We start from the raw sequence: 20,836 nt of genomic DNA on the forward strand, positions 1-20,836 counted from the left end.
GGCTGCCCATTCCAATTATTACCCTTTCTGTAAAGAATTTCTTCCTAATATCTAACCTAAAGCTCTCCTGGCACATCTTAAGATCATGCTTTCTTGTCTTGCTGATAGTTGTCTGGGAGAAGATTATGTGGGCAGGGGTTGTTCACCCCTTGCCCTACAGTAGGGCATGCGCAGACTGTTGCTATTAGGTAATGAACAGGCAGTGTTTGGCTGCCACTCAAGCATCACCTTATACTATGTACTGGCCCTACGTAGTGTAATGTAGAAGTGATAAAATAGGTTGTCAGGACTGCTGGCAGGAGCGATACTCATCCTTCCATCAAGTCTGTATTGCTCCGCAGGGACGCCCGCTAAGCATGAGTACTGACCAGCTGCTGCAGATCCTTGTAGCCCTGGCCTGTCTGTGTAGGTAAGCACAGTTTATTGATAGGAAGCAACCAAGAAAGCAAATGTTTTATATCTTTCTTTGTATCCCTTTAATTCCCTTTTTAGTAGTTAATACTGTAATAAAAGCTGTTCATAGTATTGTATGAATGCCAACCGATAGTTTTTTGTATTCTTTTTTAGCTTTTAATTCTCTTTGCTAGTAGTTTTTTTTAATATTTTTAATGTACTCAAACAAACTAATACATATGTAGAACCTAATTAGCCAGTATCCAGTAAGAAGGTACTGAAGAGTGAAGGATCTAAAGCTTTGGTACAGTATTGTACCAAATAGTTTGGGATAACTATGCCATTGCAAATAGCTTGCCTTTCCAGCAAAAGAGGCCTATTTCCACCAAATAGTTTGCCTTTCCAGCAAAATGCATGTGTGATAGGGAAAGGGCTCCCATTGTCACCTGTGAATATTGTATCTGTCTGCTTCATCTAACCTTAGCTGTGGATACTAATGTGTGCAGTGAGATTAAAGCTTACAGATGGATATTAACTGATAAGTCTGCTTGGATCAGAGCTTCTACTCTTGCCCTGAAAAAGTGAATTATTTCCTGGATTCAGAGCAGGAGAAGCAGACAAACCTGCATCGACACTGATGACTGCTGCCCTCAGTCGAGGTTCCAGCCAGAGAAGATGGAGGTTGAGTGATCATCACACAGTGATGTTGGGCCAAGCATGTAGGGTGATTGTTCTTGCAGATGTGGAGCGGGAGGTACAGTGCTCTGCAGCTGGCAAGGAAATGCCCTCGCTGCCACTCACCTTCATGTAGGATCTAGCTCGACCCATTATGACCTCCTGTTTCCTGTGTCTCTCTCTCACTGTTCCCTGCATTTCTGATGACCTCTGTGTCCCTGCATCCCACTCAAGAGCAGGACTTTGGTTGCCAACACCCCCAAAACTACTCCAAGCCCATGCAGTGGCTCTGTCCCCATGCTGTCCCCACATCTTTACAGTATCCCCCTTTGCTGGGGTGTGCAGAACGTGCCACATGCCCATCCTCTCGCACCTGTTCCAAGAAAATATAACAGCATTTTGCTCCCCTCATGACCCAAATTCACTTACACCCAATCTCGTCAACTGTCATCACCTGGTTTTGAGCTCTGAATTTCCACCCACCCCCCTGGGGCTGTTTCACGTAGGCTGTGGGCAAGGCCCAGTTCTAGGCTGGTGCTTGACAGGGCAGATCAGCTCCTGAGCACACAGCCTGCTCCCACTCTGCTCCCATTTTCCTTTTCCTGGTGTTTCCTGGCTGTTACACACCTGTGTTATTTTTTGATGTATTTTCAGGATGAGAATACCCTTTAGTTAATCTTAATAATCAAAAACTTCATATTTAGCCCTCATGCCATTAAGCCTGGCGCTTTGTGTGTGTCCTAGGGGGCTCACCTTCAGAAGCGAGAGGCGACTTCATTCTTCATGCTTATTCAGGCCCTGGCCTTTCTTCTGAAGCTTGCAAGGAGGATGGCAGTTAGTGAGGGGATTTGGGGATATGGAAGGCTTGACTAGAAACTGGACTGATCATCCAGTCTTTCCACGAAAGACTTGGAACAGCTGTGAAATGGTAACTCCCAGTGGCATACTCATGCAGAGAAAGCCTGGATTTGATCTGGGCACAGACAGACACCTGCAGAAGGTCTGTAGTTTGGGCTCAGCATAGGAAATGTAATATCTGCCTTTATTTAAGAAAGAAAAGGAAGATTTGAAAGAGCTGTCTTTGAAACGCTCTGTAGCGCGTACAGTTTTGTAAAATGCACTTCCAAACTGTGGTTGTAAAAAGCTACAGAAAATCCATAAACCTGTACTAATCACACATATTTTTAATGCAACACCTGGAGAATTAGCTTAGTCTTATCCTTATATTGTAATGTTTGGCTGGTCCTTTGCAAACGAAGAGAAAGCAGAGAAGTGCATGCCTAGGGGCTTCCACAGAGAAGCTACCCTAATGCGGAGTTCAGAGGCAGGAACCAGATCCTAATGAACAGGAGATGGCAGAGGAGGATATCCTATGGAAAGCTTTGAAAGCTGAGGCTGTGGTAGAGAGAAGGCAGGAGGAGCAAAGAAAGGCGAGTGATCGCTGGCTGAAGCTGCAGTGGTCAGACAGTGTTTGGATGCTCATCTGAATTTCTTACTTCCATTCTTAGAGTAAAATGAGTATGTGCATGTACAAGGAAGAAGCAGTGTAGCACAGGAAAAAAGAATCATTCCCAAACCCCAGAGTGGGAAAGAAAAAGACGTGAAACAGCACCTGCCCTCAGGGGCACAAGATGGCGGCCGGGACTGCAGCCAAACACGAGATGGTGGCTGGGCCTCCCAGGGAAGTGCCTGGTCCCTCCCTCCCCAGCCCTGACCCCGCAGCAGCAGAGGGCAGGCGGAGCCCCCACTTTCTGCCCCGTTTAGATGGTCATTAATAGACAACTGGCTGATTATGCAGTATTGTGTCTTTGGTCTCTACACACAGAGATACACAAGCCAGTTTGTTCTTTAATCTGATGTCAAGTCAATCCAAATAGATGGAAACAGCAAGAAACTCCATGGTTTGCACCCTTTTATATCAAGAAAACAAAGGGTATTTCCTGTCCTGATGGACTTACTATAACATCAAGAGGCATCAGGGCAAGTTTCTTTCAGGCAGGAGTCTTGGTGACTGTGAGGTGATTCTTAAGAGATGGGATCTACTTGAGGTACATTGTGCAGTGGGTGCTTCTCTTAAGATGTGTATCCCTAAGCCTGCTTATTTGTTTTAGAACACTGTGAAGACTATGTAGAATTTGAAAAAAAAAAAAAAAAAGCCCACCAAAATTCCAGCAGGAAGTTCACTCCAGTTTGTTTTTTCCTAATGAGATTCTTCAGGTTCAGCACCAACCTTCTCTTCAGCAACAGGCAGACTTACAGACAAGGGTTTCTAGGGTTGCTGCTCAGGGAGCCATTATTTTGAGTAGGGCATTGCAGGAAAAAAAAATAATAAGAGAAGGCCAAAAACCACTGAAGAGAAACAGTCACTGACAGGGACCAGTGCGGGAAAAAATACAGGAAATGTGAGGGGGAAAAGGGCAGGAAACATGAAGGGAAACCTGTGAGAAAAGAGGGGGAAAGGGCAAGAAAAGTGAGTGAAAAAAAGGAGAGAAATGTGAGGGGAGAAAAGAACAGGAAAAATGAGGGGGGAAAGTGTGAGAAACGGGAGGGGAAAAAAGGCAGGAAACATGAGGGGAAAAGGGCAGGAAATATGAGGGAAAATGGGTGAGAAACATGAGGGGGAAGGCATGAGGCAGGTGAGGGGAAAAAAAGACATGAAATGTGAGTAATAAAAACAATGGGAGAGAAATGCGAGAGGAAAAAAGGGCAGGGAAAGTGAAAAGTGTGAGAAGCATGAGGGGTAATGTTTGAGAAAGGGGAGGGGAGAAAAAGGCCAGGGAATGTGGTGGGGGAAAGGGCAGGAAATCTGAGGGAGAAAGTGTTAGAAACGTGAGGGGAAAAGGGCAAGGAACACGAGTAAAGAAACAAGAAGTGCAAGGGGAGAAAAGGGCAGGAAACACATGAGGAAAAAAAGGTGAAAAACGTGAGGGGAGAAAAAAGAAGAAGAGAGGGAAAGTGTGAGAAATGTGACTGAAAAAAGGAGAGAAACATGAGGAGAAAAAGTGAGAAATGTGAGGAGGAAAGGGTAGGAAGCGTGAGGGGAAAGAAGGCAGGAAAATGTGAGTAAAAAAGGGGAGGGAAATGTGAGTGATAAAAGGGACTGAAATATGAGGGGGAAGGGCAAAAATATGAGGGGAAAAGGGCAAGAAACATGACTGAGAAGAAGAGAGAAATGTGAGTGGAGAAAGGGGCAGAAATCATGAGTGGGAAAGGGTGAGAAATGTGAGGGGAGAAAAAAACCATTTCATTTCTCCATTTCATTTCCTCAAGTCTTAAACTAGAGTACAGCCTTCTCTTTCTCCAGCTGTTCAGAATTTTGATAGTGGCTCCTGAAGAAGGATGCTTATGTGTTTATAGATTCAAGCACAAATACTTCTAAAGCAATCCCGAGGCTTGTGGGCACCGTGCATATGTCCAGGGTAAATGTGGAAAGACCATCCCAAAGCACCCGTCTCTACAAGAACACCACCACTTCCAAGAGGCAGCTGCACACTCCAGGCCTCCAGGCTAAACTCGACTTCTGATTTGTGAGTCCAATCTCTAAAACAAGACAACACACAGACTGAAGTCTGCCTTACTTGTGTGTTTCTGTGGTAAGAAATCAAGTGTTCATTGTGCATTTCTGTTCAGCTTTGCAATGTCATTTTGAGTCTGAACCACTTCTACAGCTTTGGAAGAAATAAATTCTGCAGCTAAGATGGAGAGGAGCTCTTGGCACAGTTCAGACCAGAACTTCAGTAAACCACAGGACAGGTATTATAGGTTTGAAAAGAGATGTTGGATTTTTTTCCTAATATCAGTTACTGGACAGTGTGCATCTACAATGAAGGCTTCCTTCCCCCCCCATCTGTTTTTTCTGGGGTGGGAGGAGGCGGGAAGGGATAAGGAATGGGGTTGGCGCAGAGTGGCATGGGAGTGGGGGAGGCTTCTCTTTAAAACCAGCTAGTGCCATGCCTTGGAACCCTATGGATGGAGGGGTATAGACAGATCACTCACAGACCATTATGGTTGGCAAAATGTCCACTTTATTAGAAGAAAGACATCTTTTATACTGCTTATGACCCTCAGTTCTTGTTCACACTACATTGGATACATAAGGAAAACATACTTTTTTGTCCACTGCTAATTGGATCACAACAGGTGGTCATAGGAGATGAGAAAACTTGTTCACCTGCCAGAACTCCTCCTTGGCATCTGGCAAAAATCCACCTTTGTTCTAACTTCAGCTCCCGCACCATTTTAACTAACTGTTCACACCCAAACTGTGCTAAAGCAATACACACGGAAATGCAAGGGAAATTGTTCATACAATCTCAATATACCAACAGAACCCCCCTTTTGTCTGTGGGACTTCCTGTCCACGGATCGACAGAGCGCAGACCTACCTTGGTTTCGCCCCTGGCCATGGTGCTGCATTGTTAGAGCGTCTTCCCGCGGCTGCTGCCTGACCCAAGGACTGCGCCATAGCCCTGGAAACAGTGGGGAAAAACCCTTTCATTGTTGGCCGCAGAGCCACCATCGCTCACGTGGCTGTGAACAGTTATTGAGCCGCTGGGGCTATCCCACCTGGGGAATTAGGACTTTGGGTTTTTTATAACGTTTTGGTTGCACCACTGTTGTTTATTCGGGTTTTTCTATCTATCTATGCGTGTGTGTGTGTGTATAAATATATATAAATATATATATATGTTAGTAAAGAGCTGTTCTTTTCCTTGTCCACATCTCTCACCTGAAGCCTCTTCATTTCGAAGTTATAATAGGAAGGAGGAGTTTGATTCTTCTTTTCTAACCCTCTCTCCTTAACAAACATTTTTATCTTGCCAAAGTAAGACACTGTGTTACATAGCTTTTAGACTTTCCATGGTAAGGCAGAGTTCAATGAACCACAGTGAAATCACTGATATCCAGTCTATGTGTTTCAGTAAACTAGGCTGCAGGAAGTGTGTGACAGATTTTTATCTCTAGCATGCAGACTTTAAAACTTGCTGATGGAAAATGTGGAGTTTCAGTCAACTGGAAATCAAGTGTGGAAAAAAAATCCATTCCTTGTGTTTTTCTAGTTCCTGGCTTGTCCTTTTAGTCAGTTTCTGCCCAACATCAATCCATGAAATATTTCTTTTTTGTTGTTAGGTTTTGCACTATAGAGCAAGAATTCCTAAAAACGAATATAATTTTGGATAAGGTTCCAGCAGAACAGCTTCTGAGCTTTGATAATGTTGCCTTTTAAAGTAACAATTGCAATGGAATGCAATAGCAGAAAAAAAGTCTGGATTTTTCATGACCATAAAGGAGGGATAGTGATATCGCACTAATATGTAGCACAGCCTTTTTGTTTCCAGTTCCTAGTTTCAGTGCTCCCTTTTCAACAGGGTTTACTCTCACAGGAGTTAGGAAAAGCAGGGCATTAATACTGTCTTAGTTTAACCAGATAGAAATGTTTACTAAGGAGAGTGGGTTAGAAAAAAAGAAACCAAACTCCTCCCTCTAAGTTATTATAACTTTGAAATTAAGAGGCTTCAGGTGAAAAGGTGTGGAAAAGGAAAGTAATAGCAACAATACTACACTATAACAGTACTATAACCAAAGCTTTCAAAACAAAGTCCTACTTTCCCTTTCTGTGTAACCGTAAACCACTCCAAGCAGGGACCACTCACACATTTCGGAAGGCAAGGGGTGCAGTGAGGCATTAGCAGGCACCAGCAAGGCGGTGACTGCTGTGAATCTCCTGTGACAGTTGGGGACCATCCATAGGCTGTTGTCGGTGGTCCACAACTGCTCACAGCTACCTGAGCGATGCAGCTTCATGGCAAACAATGGAAGGGGGTTTCCCACTGGTCCCAGAGCTATGGGCACGGTCCTCAACAACAGCTCTAGGCTCCCCAGCTCAGGAAAAATAGCTGGCCACAGCGGCCAGCAGTGGGGGCCAGGCAGCCCGCTGCAGCAAGATGCTCTGATATACAGCACTGGTGCAGGGCGTGGGCTGAGGCAGGTACCTTGCCCAGAAACGGTTGGTGGCACCTCTCCCGGGGCTTCTCCCAGAGGCACAAGTGATGGCCAGCAGGGGACTGGGACTGACCCTGATGGCAGTCCCAGGCAGAGAACGCTCCTTCTTTGGGGTTGAACAGAAAAAGGTGACTGCCAGCTCCATTGGCGACGGGCTGGAAGACCCACAAAGGCCCCAATGCTCGCCTTCTCCCGTGCTCATCTGCACACAACTCCGCTCCTCCCCACCTCCCCTGCCACGGTCCAGGGGGAAAAGGAAATGGGACCAGGCACTGCAATAAGGGTCAGGACGCAGTTGAGGGTTCGGGAAGCAATGCCAATTTATTCAGGGAAAACAGTGGTTTAAATAAGGTAGGTCTCAGGAAGGATTCAGAACGGGGGAGGAGCATGGGACTGACAACTCAGGGAAAAGTGTGATAGGGAGACAGGGAAAAGGTGGGTGGAACTCTTGGGTCTCCAGGGGAAGGGGGCAATGGTAGCTCTCCCTGTACTGCAGCAAACTGTAGCCAATCAGTAGCAGGGGAGCGGGAAAGCAGGGGAGGACAGGGTGACAAACAACTTTGGGCGGGAAAGTCTGAGGGAAAAAGGGGAACAATATGGGAATATGACAAACTTCATAAAAATTCAACAGTAAACTGGGGGTACATTAAACTTCATATAAACTCAATAATGAACAGGGGTAAAACTGGGGAAAACTGTCAATTCAGTGAGTGAATAGTCCAGTGAGTAAAGAGTCCATTTAATTCCCATAGATGTTTCTCCAGGCCATATATCTCTCCCAGTCGGATTTTTCTTCTTCCACACTCCCCCACCCCAGGAAAAGTTGAGCGGGGGGCGGCTTTCATTGTTGCTGAGCACTATCCAGTAATTGATATTGGGAAAAAATCCCAACAGCTCTTTTCAAACCTGTAACAAATACCTTCAGTGAAATCCAAAGGCTGGGATGTTTTCAGCCTGTTCATGTCTTCTTTCTTGACTGTGGACTTTGGAGACACCTCTTGCACCACATCAGGCACTCCAGAAGGAGTCTGAGGTGTATCTTTTTGTTGTGCCTCAGGGTGCAGGGGAAAACGGAGAGTTGGGAAAGGTGGGCATCAGAGCCTTGCACATACCTGGGCTTCTTGACCTGCTGGACCTTCCTGCATTTTTCTAGTTGTCTTTTTTCTGTCTTCCTCCTCTTTCTTTCTGGTTGGCATTCCCTCTCTTATAAAGCCTAAAGCATTCAAGAAGCAACCTGTCCAGTTTTCATTAGGATGTGTCATTGTGGGCGGAGGAAGGAACCCCAAAGTCTCAAGAGACAGACTGTCAGCAGGACAGCAGCTACTTGGCCTTGTCAAGTAGGTACTTGTCAAGGTACTCCCTACCTCTCTAGGACACGTCGCAGTGTTTGTGGAGCTGACATACCTCTGCCTTTTCACCTCCATCACTGTATCTGCCCATCTTTGAGGATTGTGATAGATAATGAGGCTATAATTTCGGTTGCAAGGTAAATCAAAACAAGTTTATTAAAGCTAACAAGCAAAAGCGGCTAGCCGGGCGACCGGGGGAAACCCTTGCTCCACCACAGTCAGCAAAAGGGAGAACCGAAAACAACAACAATTATCCCCTCGGTTGGCACCACCCCCCCAAGTCATGTCAATAGTCCATCGGTTGGATTTTGCAAGCTGCTCCTTGTTTGGTTCCCTTCTCGCGGGCAAATTTGTGATTGGTGTTGCTAAGGGGTGGGCGTTGTTGTTGTCGAGGAGTTTCCACCAATGATATCGGAGCCATTAGTCTCTATGAGATTGTAGTTCAGGAACTTTCCATGGGGTGATGTCATCTAATCACCAGACTCCTCATGGCTTGCTCCTCCTACATTAGTTCACATCAGCATGCCTATAACAAACAACTTCAAAAACACTGAATTACTCTGCGCTGTGTTCTGCAACAATCAAAATTGTGGTTAAGGATTCTATAATCACTTTACCCACAACTCTTAACAACATAACAACTTGAATAATCTACTCCTTGAACAGCAAATTTCCTTGGTTTACTTATAACAAGGATGACTGGCAGAGAGGGGGATGCATCCAGACAGGGCTTTTTCTGATGGTACTTGTCTGTTCTGCTCACAGGGCAACTTTGCTCTTCCAAACACGGGCACAGAAAGCACAGATGTGTGCAGCCAAGTGACTCCTTGGAAGACAAGAATACGTAAAGCAAAACCCAACCAAGCCCTTCACCAGTTGTCTTTTTGATATTGAGATTCCTGCTATCCCAGGTCCCAGGCTGTGGCAACCCTTTGTTCCTACACGTACCTGTGGATCTGTCTATGGGTGCTGGTGGCTCCTCCAGGCCAGCCATCTCTTCCCTAAAGATGTCTTCAAAGTTTTGTGTCATAAACTCCAGAAGCACCTTCACCTGCACACCTCAAGGCCCTGGTCTCAGCCTAGGTGCCTGAAAGCGTGTCAAGCAGCCTTTCCCATCACTCCTGAGTCTTGGCTCTGCACAGAAAGCTGTAGAGCTGTACAGCTGTGGCTGTAGAGCTGGCTCTTCCAGGCAGTTACCCCTGCCAACCAGGATTTGTTGGAGAAAAGGGACAGCCATAGGCCTCTGGGCAGCCAAGCTAGGATGGGCTGGGGAGTCTGCAGCCGACTGCTCCAGACACCATTACCTTTTTGGTCTGCACCAGGACAACCTCGAGCACGAGCAGGTCCTCCTTGGGTGGGTTCAGCAAGTTTGTCCAAGGCAGATGGCTGGGTTGCTGCAGGTCATTCTGCTATTGGACACATGCTGGCTGATACATCGCAGCAGTGTGAGCAGCTGCCTGAGGAGGAGGAGCTTTGCTGTGGGCAACTTCTTTGGAACAGGAAGGCAACATTCATCAAGCAGCCGCCTTCAAAGCTGGCACAACACAGGAGACAGCCAGCAGCTGTGTTGCAGAGCATTGCAGGTGCTCTTGAGCCAGTGGTTAGGGCTCCTGCACTTGAGGAAGGAAGCCTGTCATCGCTTCACAGCTCCTGGTTTCAGCCAAGCCCACATAAGGGAAGACTCCCTATCCATTCCCCCAAAATCTGACCCCAACCCAGCAACAGTAACCTGCCAAAAAGCAGCATTGAAGTAGACTGACCCCTTTGAGGCAAGTCCCGGTTTCCACAGGCCCTGCTCAAGGGGCTGGCTGCTGCCCATGGTTACGCCTTCAGGTCACACATCTCCTCCCTTCTGGCCATCTACACCTCTGCCGTCCAGTCCATGACAAGGTGCTTGGAGGGATGCTTCAGAGGAAGATTTGTGATGCCAAGGGCTGCTGGTGAGCCTTTGAAGATTCCAGCCTATCCAGGAGCTCTTCCAACTGCAGGTTAGATGTACGTATTTTCAGGATGATGGCCAGCAGCAGTGCAGACTGGCTTCCCATGTCAACGTCCATGCTGTGATCTACGGCCTCCCACAGCTCCTGAAGGGCTCTCATGCTCTCAGCTCTTCTGAATGTGCCCTGTATTGTGGGTCCTTGCTGGTGCAGGACAGCCATCAGCTCCTGCAGGAGATGCAGGAGAGCAGTGACTTGTCTGAGGAGCTGCCTTCCAACAACAGTGGCTGGGACCAGAGCTCTGCCCCCGAGTGGGCTTCCTCTTCCCACACAGGAGCTGGGACCAGAAGCCTGAGCCATGCGTGTAGAGCCCAATCCACCATCCTCAGAGCCCCTGGAGCAGCTGGAGGGAGCAGTGGGAACCCCCTGTCCAGGATGCCTTAACCTGGATAGGCTGGGGCAGCATGCCATCCTCCCTGCAGAGGCCTGGGGGGGCTGCGTCAAGAGCACCCTGCTGCAGCTGGGGCCCGCCTGCTCTGGCACCTGGGCAGCGACAGATGCTCCCCACAGCAGAGCAAAGGGCCAGGGCAGCCACCTCTTCCTCCTGCTGCTGCTGCCGGGCCCTCCTGCTACAAAGGAAAAGAGAGCAGAAGCTGTCAGTGGATACCACCAGGCCAGTGCTCCCACAGCCTGCCCAGCCCTGGCTTCAGTGCCATGCTGAGCAATGTGGTAGGACAGGCAGGGAGCCGGCAAAAAGGCACAAAAAAGAGTTAACAATGGTTCAGTTGGTAAACCATGTCCTGTTTAATCTACCTGTTTTGCTAGAAGAACATTTTAGGAGCACTGGTTAATATCATGTTCTATTCTGCTCACTGGACCAAAGTCCTTATTATAGAAAGGAGTAGTATACACAAAGTAATAAATTAGGTAAACCGGACATCTGAATAAGACCTAGAAGGCCCAGAGCCAGGATTCTGCAAGCTTGAAGAATTCAGGTCACCCATCATAGAAAGAATGCTAGGGAGTAGACCACAAGGTAATAAATTAGGTAAACTAGATGTTTGAAGGAGATATAGAAGGCCCAGAGCCAGGATTCTGCAAGCTTGAAGAATTCAGGTCACCTAACTTGAAGAGGTCAAATTGAGGAAGACGTCCATGGCGACCACCAGAGGGATGAAGGCTTGAGGAGAAGACCCCCACAGTAGAAGACTGAGCATGTCCAAAAAGATTCTGGAAAGCCTGCGCCCAGAGACTAGCCTACTTATTAATATGTATGTTAGATGATGTAACCATGTATCTAAAGTGTATAAAATGGCTTCCTTTTGCACATTCAGGTAGAGCAAGCTTGTTCAGCGTGAGCTGGCTTGCTCCCAACGTTGAATAAACAAATACCTTGCTGCTTATAGATGCAAAATTCTCTGAGCAGTTATCATTCTGAGGTTTTTCGGCAGCACTGGAACCATGGCTCTAGCTCAGAGGCTCCTGAGAGCTTGTGTGTCAACAGGACAGCCTGTCCCAGCCTTCACCCTGCCCTTCTCCAAGCTGTGGGCAGCAGTGGAGGCTCTCTGTTCCTGCAGAACTGTGTCTGGTGGCCGCTGCCCAACTGGTGTCCTTGCCCATCCAGGACATCATCCCTCATGGTGCCACACCTGCCTGGCCACACTTGGGAAAATGAGCACAGCTCAGCCAGAGCAGAAGGTTGCCTTTCCTTCCAAAACTCATCTGTTGAGTGGCAAAGTAATCCTCTACTGCCAGGTGAAGCATCCTTGCTTGGTATCAGCCCACAAGAACCAGGCTGTGCTTGGAGAGCAGCCCTGCTGTAGAAAGGGCCACTGCGCAGCTGCCACCCAGCACCAGCACTCTGAGTGTGGCAGAGGTGGGACCCTCTGCCCTGTGCAACATCATTCCTCCCAGTGTCACCAGTGAGGGATCCTAGTGGATCCCCAATACCTCTGTCCACTGAGCGGCACAACCGTGGGGTGATGCAGAGAGCAGCACCAAGTCGTGACTCGGGGCAGAAGGAGGGATTTGGGCCCCAACGTAGAAAGGCTGCACCAGGCAGTGCAGGCTGGTAGGAGAGCAGAGCCCTGGGACATGGGGCAGAGGAGGCAGTGAGGAGGAGGCCAGACCTGGGGTGATGAGCAGTGGGGCACAGGCTGGCCCTGGAGACCCCCAGCTGGAAACACCTGTTCTGGGACCATCTACAGAGATGCAGGCCTAAAGCTGGGCAGCACATGTCTTTGGGCTTGTGCTGGTTTAAAGGTAAACTGGCAGGGGAAATGAACCCAACTCAAAAGAAAGATTATAAGTCAGAATAACAATTTAATAAAATAATACAATAAATACGATTATACAGACAAACAATTGGTTTTAACCCACAAAACCCAAATGTATACTTTGGGCCCCCTGAGTCCAAAGTAAAAGGAGAGGGAAAAACCGGTTGGTGAGAGTGCTGTTGCAGTCTGGTTGAAAAGTGGTGGTTGCAGTCTGGTCGAGAGTGGTGTTCTCAGTCTGGTTGAGAGTGGTGGTCACAGTCCTTCTCTAGATCCCATGAGTGGTTAAAAAAGTTTCAAGACTCCAAGATTACATATATCCTCCAGTTCAGGCAGGAATGCCCAGTATCCCCTCAGGGTGGGGAGTTCCACACAGTCGATGTGAGGACAAGAGCACCCTCCTGTCTCACAGGCCTCTTAAACACCCAGTTTATAGCCTGAGGAGTCAGGCGTGCTCTGGGCAGATGGTGTAAATGGTCTATTGATAACAGTTTCTGGGTAATGGCATGGAAGACTATAGAATATACAGTTTTGGGTTACACCCATACAGTGATGAACTGGTCCCAGCTGTTCTAACTAGGACAGGGCTATGGCGAAATAGTACCTGGTATATGTAGCAGGACCTGTCAGCATTAACATCCCACCCCAAATAGCCAGGGGCTGCATCACCATACCCCTTCTTCCACCACACTGACCCCACAGGGGCCAGCAGATGTGAGGAAACAGAGAGCTAGCACCAGGAAAAGGGGGAGGAAGCGTGGGTGGGGATTGCAATGCCAATGGCACTGTTAGTAACACCAAGACTCTCTGCAGCTTTCATGCATTTGATTTCTTTGATAGCTATAGACTACTGAGAGCTTTCTGATTGTCTTGTGGGCCAGCTCATACCCTAGCTACTGCCCTGGCCAGAATTTCAACATTGCCTGAGGTGTTCTTCTAGGGCTGCTGGCGACGTTTTGTCTTGTTGAGCTTGGAAGATTCCTGGGAGCTGCCAGCCTTCCTCTTCAGGGCTCGCCATGGTCCCTGAGGTGAGCGGTCTCTGTCCCAGCTGGGAGTGGAGGTTACCGCCACAGCCTCCCCCAGATCCTCATGCAGCTCTTCCTGCTCCCCATTGCTGGGAATAGGGGCACTGGGGGTGCTGCTGGGACCCCCACAAAGAGCAGCAGTTGAGATGCTGGGGCATGGGTGCTCCTCTTCGTCAGCTCCAGCAGGGCTGCCGGAGGGGGCTGGGCCACGTGTGGGAGACTGTCCTTGGGAGCTAGAGGGGCTGGGGGCAGCTCTTGGGCTGCCCTCCTGCTCCTCAGCAGTGTGGTCGTCCTCCAGGCCCAGCAGACGTTGGGCTTCCACACTGCACTGTTGCACAGCAACATCAATTAGCTGCTGCACAAATGTGGCTTCATGGGTTTGGAGGAAGGGCTCCAGCAGCTGGACCAGGAATTCTTCATTCAGCCCAAAGAGGCCCAGGATGGACATTACAATGTCCTCCAGTATGGATGCCCGTGCATGCTGGTTCCCAAAGATCATCTGCAGCTCCTGACGCACCCCGGGCTGCAGGGACTGGAGGAGAGGTGGGTGGTCCCTGAAAACAACTGCCCAGGTGCGTGGTTCAAGGCCACCCGGAAGAGCCCTTGACAGCTGGTTCTCTACATACTGTTGTGCTACTGCTGCAGGTCTCTGGGCAGCTGGATATCCAGAAGGACCTCCTTCCTGGTGGCCAACAACTGATGGTGCTGCAGGTGATGGGAGGACATATTCTTCAAAGTTGTCATCCGCCCGCACCAAGTGCACAATGGAGAGGATCCTCCTCTTGCAGAGGGGGCACTCGGGCTTGCTCTCAGCCCACCGCTGAATGCAGGGGTAGCAGAACTGGTGGAGGCATGGCAGCACATAGCTTGGCTCCTCACAGATGTCCAGGCAGATGGGGCAGCGGTTTTCCAGCTCCATGGCCATGCTCTCCACTCACTGGGCTAGGCTGGGTGAAGCTGGGGATGTCCAGCTCTCTCACTGCCACTGCCACAGCTGACCCAAGGAGTGGTGGAAGAAATGCCCAGGTTCCTCAAGGAAGAAACCCTCCAAGGGCCCCAGGGTGAGCTGTACCCACCCAGCTCAGCTCTATGGCTGTGAGCCTGCCCCCTGGGTGCCCTGCCTGCCTGGGCAGGGCCAGGGAAAAATCCGTGTTGGGGCCAGTACTGAGAGCTTCAAGGAGCAATTCCCTGAGCACAGCGCCAACCAAAGGTGTTGCTCACCGCTCCAGACCTCACAAACTCGCTCAGCTGGCGTCCCAGCATGAGCTGGCTGGGTGAAGCTCAATGCATGGTTATAAACAGCGAGGGATGCTGGGTCACAATCCATTGCTTGGAAATGTCACAGCCATTGCTAGATGATATCACAGTGGGCATCCTCACCCACTGTGCTCTCCTCAGCAGCTCTGTGGTCTGGAGTTACCCCAGCACCACTGCCCCCTCCCCATCTCTTCTCCTGTGTTTCATAACAGTCACTGAGGCCTTGTCTGTGTGTTGCCAGGGACGCCTTTAGCTGGGGGGAGATGTTTCTAGGCACATGTGGCAAGAAGGTTCATTGGATAACACCTCATGCTTCCCTGGCAGGCTGCAGCACAAAGTCCCCCAGGCTCTCGCCTTGCCCCAGCGCTGCTGGCCAGCCCTTTGGGCTCCCCTGGTTCCTCGCACTGAGAGTCAGTTGTTTTTCTCCCCCAGACAGAAGGCTCAAGGGTGATGTCCTCTGCTCAGCATCCATCAGATCTCATCCGGGCACTACATCCTCTTTGGGGTCCCAGAGACTGGTTGACAAACTAGAGGACCTCAGGAGAGGAAGGCAGGGATTTGAGGTTTAGTATTGAGGTTGCTGGTTTAGTATGGAGCAGAGAAAATATCAGGGCACCTCAGAGCACACCCCGGTGCCTCTGGGGAAGGCATCAAGGGGGTGGGGACAGGTGCTTCTTTGCACTTCCTGGTGGGAGGGTGAGACAGTGGCATCTCCTGGAACTAGAGAGCTTTAGGAATCAAAACCCTTGTGAGATCATGAAGCACTGGAGTGGGGTGCCCAGAGAGGTTGCAAGAACCCTCATCCTAGACATCTTCAGGACCTGAGTGGCCACAGTCCAAAGTACAACTGCAACAGGGCCATGATTGGATGCTGGCTGAAGACTTGGAAGAGAAAACATTGCCAGTGGGAAATGTGGCAAAGATTTCCAGAGGTGCCATAGCTTCTAGAATGACATACACCTGTATTCACCGACATCAGTGATTAATGTGTGGAAGTGGGTATCTCAGCCTTGAGACTGTAGACCTGATAAGAAGGTACATCTTGGCCAGACCACATGGTTGAAATGCATTCAAGGAGAAGAAACTGTTTTTAGGAGCCTTGTGACCATAAAAGGATAATTTAAGGGATGAGATGTTCCCCAAATGACCACCAGAAGCTCTCAAGAGACCCTTACTCTAATGTAACTGAGAAGTAATTTAAATATATAAAACAATTTGTGAGAATGCTCAGCATATATGCATGAGTTTCAGGAAATACAGTGAATATGTGTTAGTGACATAGATATAAACTAGTGTTTTAGATGCCTGGGTGTGCATGTGTTGGGAGGAGTGATCCCCCACACCCGATGCCAAAATAAAGTAATGCCTGCTTTCTAATTACAATTAGAATTACAATCTAATTACAATGTGAGAGAGTTTTATTTTCCTGAAGTTTTCAGTGATGGAGGAGTGAGCAGAAGTGCTGCCTGGAACTGCTGTGCCTGTGCAGCCCAGCCAAGTGCCCCACGCCTCCCACCACTCGGGAGCCAGAGCTCTCTGCTGAAGGTGGCCTGAGTGCAGACAGAAATGCAGCAGAACAAAACCCCTCTGTTTTCCCACATGTTGTCATTCCTTGTTAAAAAGTGCTGCACAGTTCTAGAATCATAGAATCATAGAAGCAGCTGGGTTGGAAGGGACCTTTGAGATCATCAAGTCCAACCCTTGATCCACTACCGGTAGGAGAAAGAGCCTGCAGCGCAGTGGGTGCCGTCCCCTGCCTAGCCAGGGCTCTCCGGCAGAGCAGCAGCAGTGCCAGCCCCTTTCAGCCCTCACTCTTCCTTGTCTTCACCTGAGAAGCCATGAGCCTCTGTATGTCAGCACAGCCAGTCACATTCCCAGGCTGGATTAGCTCCTGCTGGCGGGCAAAGCCTGGCCGTTTGACTGCTTCCAAAAAATAGTAAATGCAGAGGTACAGACATACATACAGAGGAGTCCTGGGACTACCCAGTAAATGTGCAAATATATGGGGGATGTTTTTTGAAATTATTACAGGTCTTATGCCGATAGTGCCTTCTCTGCTAGTTCTGTGCAATTCATTGGGCCATTTGCTGACCTCCAGCAGTCACCCCCAGCTGCGTTCCCTGGTTGCTGTTCGTTCCATCTCAAAGCACTGTTGCATGGACTCCTGAGTTCCAACTTTCAGGCTGGAGCACAAAGCCATGTTGTTCCTCCCGAGTGGATGTTCTGTCTCCATTTCACTGTGCCTTGGAGCAACCACATATGCTAAGAAGTACAACTTAGAAAGCAGGGAATAGAATGGGTTGCAAACTGCTGTATGTGAGCAGGTTGCTAGAATTTTCTGTTCTTTTAGTTTGAAGAAACAGTGCATTTTCTGAACGAAGGATGATGTGTGATTAGCAGGGCTTTGGGAGTGTTTTTTCTAAGGCATGTGTCTTTGCAACCATTTCCTGATCCCCAATCTAGAAGAAAATTCAGTCTCCCACTGCAATTTTAAAGCTCTAAGGTTATGATATTAGTAAGTGGAAAAAGTTATGGCTGTAGATCCAAAGAAGTTGCACGTCACATGCATTTAATCAAGCATTTCTTGAGGATTGTCCCAACTTTCAGCCTGACATACACAGAGCATTTGCGTTAGGACAATACCCAACCTCCCAGAAGTCGCAGTCTGAGTTTGACCAGCTGCTCTCTCCACTGCAATTTGTGGGCTCATGCACTGACCGGTGGTGGTCCTGCAGCTGGAAAACCCCCAAAGCTTGGAAAGAACTTGTGTAGAGCTATTCAAAAATCCTAACATGGCTTCAAAACTAGACACATGGCTTCAAAACTAGACACATGGCAAAAGCCCAGATCTCTCTCTATTCTTTTTATTTTTATTGAGAAAGGAAATTGCAGGTGATTTTTCCAGCCACCTGCTGTTAATCTCAGGAGGGAGAAGAAAACTGGTTTCAAAGCAAGAGGAGGGGGAAGGATGCTATCAAACTTTGGAATGGTTGTGGTTTTGCTGTTTGCCTGAGGCCTGCCGATCACCTGATCTCTTTGGCCTCTGCCTCATAGCTCCCACCTTTGATGGGAGCCCACTGGTTTCCTCCTACTGGCCCATTTTGGCCCACTGGTTTCCTCCTACCACCACCTTCTAAGTTTTCCCACATTCTGTTTTAAATTTCTTGTTTCCTTTCCTTCTGACCATTCCAGCTCCATCCCTGCGGCTCACAGATGAGCCCAGGAAAGCTCCCAGAGGTGACTCACAGGCCCCAGCTGCTACTTTGAGATGCCATAGCAAGGCAGCAACAGGTTGATATGTGTGCAGCGGGTTGGTTACTGGAACAAGCATTCTCATTTCTAGTCAGAAGCATAAGCGGTCAAAGGTCATGTTTCCTTTGGTTTGGTCACATCCTGGTTCCTTCTCAGTGTTCAGCTTGGGGTACAGAGTACAAGAGCTTGGTGCATTGTTTGAGTTACTCTTGGAACCTTTGAGCAGCAGGTTTTGAAATACAAGGGTATTTTGTGCTGCTCTGTAACAGAACTCTCCAGGCTCTTTTTGTGTTTGCTGTTGTCCTGTTGCTCTGCATAAATTCACAAAGCAACTTAGAGAGGCTACTATTGTGATGTCAAGGGATTGTTGCCATGTCTTCGTGGTGTCAATGATGCACAGAAGGCGTCAGTGATCAGACCAAATCTTTGCTTGCATGTTGCAGAAGTATCCTCCTGCTCAAGGTGTTCTCAGTGAACAGAGGTGTCATTTATTCTCTTCTTGGAGCACAGCACTTGCACAGCACTGCTAAAATGGCTGAGCCAATCGCTGCTGCAGTTTGCACTGTCTATTCTATGGGTTATTCTGGCTATTATTTGACCCATCTGGCACGTAAGTAGAGGTTTTTCCTGGGTGTAGCATAATCTGGCTTTTGTATTGCTGTGCTCTTCCTTAAGGGACTGAATTGATTGTAAAACAAAAACACCACTGAGATGCCACTAGTTTGCTAAAGTTCCTGTCAACAGCTTCACCTAAAAAAGGGAGTATCTCTAGACACAGGGTGTGGATGGCATTTGAAATGTAACCTGCAGGGGTTCTGTTCCCTCCACGGGATAGTGTGTGGCAGTGGAGTCTGTCATTTCTCAGTTTGCTGGTTTGATCAACACCTTCCAAAATGCAGACTGGCACAGCTTCCCAAAGTCTTCCTAAAAACTGTGCTATTCTGTCCAGAACTGTGGGAAAGCTTCTTTTTTTCTAAATTCTGTCATTAAAGGATTTGACTCTCTAGCTTGACACTTTACTGTGGGCTAAAAAAGCGATTCCCTTGGCAATGAAGTGCAAACTCCAAAACAGTTTGTGTATGCTCCTGAACCCGGGACCTGTTTCTGTGCTATTTCAGAGTAGAACTGTCACAGCTAAGGCGGATTTTGGGGAAGATTTTCTGGGCAAGTGCTTTCAGCAAGCTAATGGGAATTAGTGCATGCAATTTATTTTAAAAAAAGTAATAGGCAAGAGATGAGAAAAAAGCTGCTTTAGCTGTTGGGTGGAGCAGAAGCATTGACTGCTAAAAAAAATCTGTATTTTCTTAACCAAGTTTCTTATTTATTACCTGACCAAACAGGCCAAAACGTAGACACAGCCTAGGACACTGTCCTGTTCTCTTGCTTGCTGTGTGAAAGAACTTTTGCTCCTGGAGTGATGTAGTGAAAGGAAAATGCTCTCCTTTTGGCTTGACTTGTTCCATGGGATTTCCCACCACAGGCAGTTTTTTAACATCTGGTTCATTTTCATGTGCCCATTTCAGGTCACCTCACATATGGATGGAGAGAAGCTGATCCTTCAGTGAGTGAGAAAAGAGCCCTTGACGTTCCTGGCGTTTGAAAGAATTGTGGGGCAAGCTATGAGCTTGGCCTGTAACAGTAGAGTGTAGAGTGCCTACTCAACAGGGCCAGTTGAGTAGGCTGAAAGAAAGTCCATTTCAGTGTCTGCAGCAGCAGTAGCTGGCTGTTTCTTATTTTCCATTTAAAGGCTTTTAAAAGATAAAAGCCCAGTTTTGCCGACAGAAGGTTGCTTTCTGATTCTAGCCAGGGTGGAACATCTAATTCAGAACAATATGCAGTACCATCTAATTAGCCCATTTTAATTTAGTTTTAATGACTTAGAATCCCATTTCTATCAAATTTTATGATTTCTCCTTAGTACAGCTGAGTATACAGCTGAATAGAAATAAGTTTATAAATGAGAGGTAACTCCCTATCTCTCTGGCTACTGTCTGTCTACAGAGCACAAACCAAACATCAGCACCTCCTCAGTCTCCCTCTGTTCCTGGAGAAGAGGCCAAAGAGGAGGAAAAGTCCAACCACCCTCCGTCTGTTGCTGCACCACAGCCTGGACAACCTGAATCAGTAAGCACCAGCTTTGGTTGGCACTGTCTTTGGTGCAAGGCAGTGTTGCAAGTTTCTGACCAGACAGCACTTGCCATTCTTGGCTGAAGATGCTGAGAGATGGAGTCCTGCAGTGACACAGTGACTCACTCCAGCCCCTGACAGCTGGAGAATGGGCTTTGGACTTCCATGTTCAGGCATCAGTTTCCTGGGTTTCTGACAGGGGCCATAAACCTCTCTTGGAATCAGAAGAGGTAGCAATTTGTCTTTAAGTGCTACCAGTGTAAAGGTGAGTGGCACTGTGCCTTGTGTGCAGCACTCCTGTCCCCAGAGGAGAGAGTGTTCCAAAGACAAAGCTCTGGGCCTTGCAGGATATGTAGGGGGCACTGTGCCCTCAAGGGACCCTCCCCTCTGCACAGGCTGTCTAAGTAGCTAAATGAACAGCTCAGATACACTTGGGTATAGAGCTGGATATAAATAAGGTATAAATGAAAAGTTACTCCTGATCCCTCAAGCTATTTTATGTCTGCAGAGTGCAAAACCAGCATTAGAAGTTGTTCGGTCTCCCT

The 20,836-nt window shown here is 48.2% G+C and overlaps 2 protein-coding genes across 4 annotated transcripts in view; one reads left to right on the forward strand and one right to left on the reverse strand.

Moving 5' to 3' along the window:
• Positions 1–13,454: 13,454 nt before the first annotated feature.
• Positions 13,455–14,945, reverse strand: LOC108496229. The gene has a single exon (XM_017812751.1). The coding sequence runs from the start codon at positions 14,578–14,580 to the stop codon at positions 13,567–13,569; it is 1,014 nt and encodes a 337-aa protein (XP_017668240.1). The 5' UTR covers positions 14,581–14,945; the 3' UTR covers positions 13,455–13,566.
• Positions 14,946–15,688: 743 nt separating this feature from the next.
• LOC108496228 (serine/threonine-protein kinase PAK 3-like) overlaps positions 15,689–20,836 on the forward strand; it is an 18,231-nt gene continuing 13,083 nt past the window's right edge. Inside the window, exons 1-3 of one of the 3 annotated variants that reach the window (XM_017812749.1) lie at positions 15,689–15,844; positions 19,688–19,725; positions 20,166–20,288. In XM_017812749.1, the coding sequence (XP_017668238.1) occupies positions 15,781–15,844; positions 19,688–19,725; positions 20,166–20,288 (225 nt within the window). In that variant the 5' untranslated portion in view covers positions 15,689–15,780. Of the gene's footprint in view, positions 15,908–18,557; positions 18,775–19,687; positions 19,726–20,165; positions 20,289–20,836 lie in introns of those variants that run through there. The other 2 variants (XM_017812750.1, XM_017812748.1) reach the window with 2 other exon arrangements.

The sequence above is a fragment of the Lepidothrix coronata genome, unplaced genomic scaffold (genome assembly GCF_001604755.1).
Source record: "Lepidothrix coronata isolate B3197 unplaced genomic scaffold, Lepidothrix_coronata-1.0 Scaffold37, whole genome shotgun sequence".
Lineage (NCBI taxonomy): Eukaryota > Metazoa > Chordata > Aves > Passeriformes > Pipridae > Lepidothrix > Lepidothrix coronata.

Coding starts and splice junctions, on each gene's coding strand:
- LOC108496229 (XM_017812751.1), bottom strand. CDS start 14,580: ATGGCCATGGAGCTGGAAAACCGCTGCCCCATCTGCCTGGACATCTGT.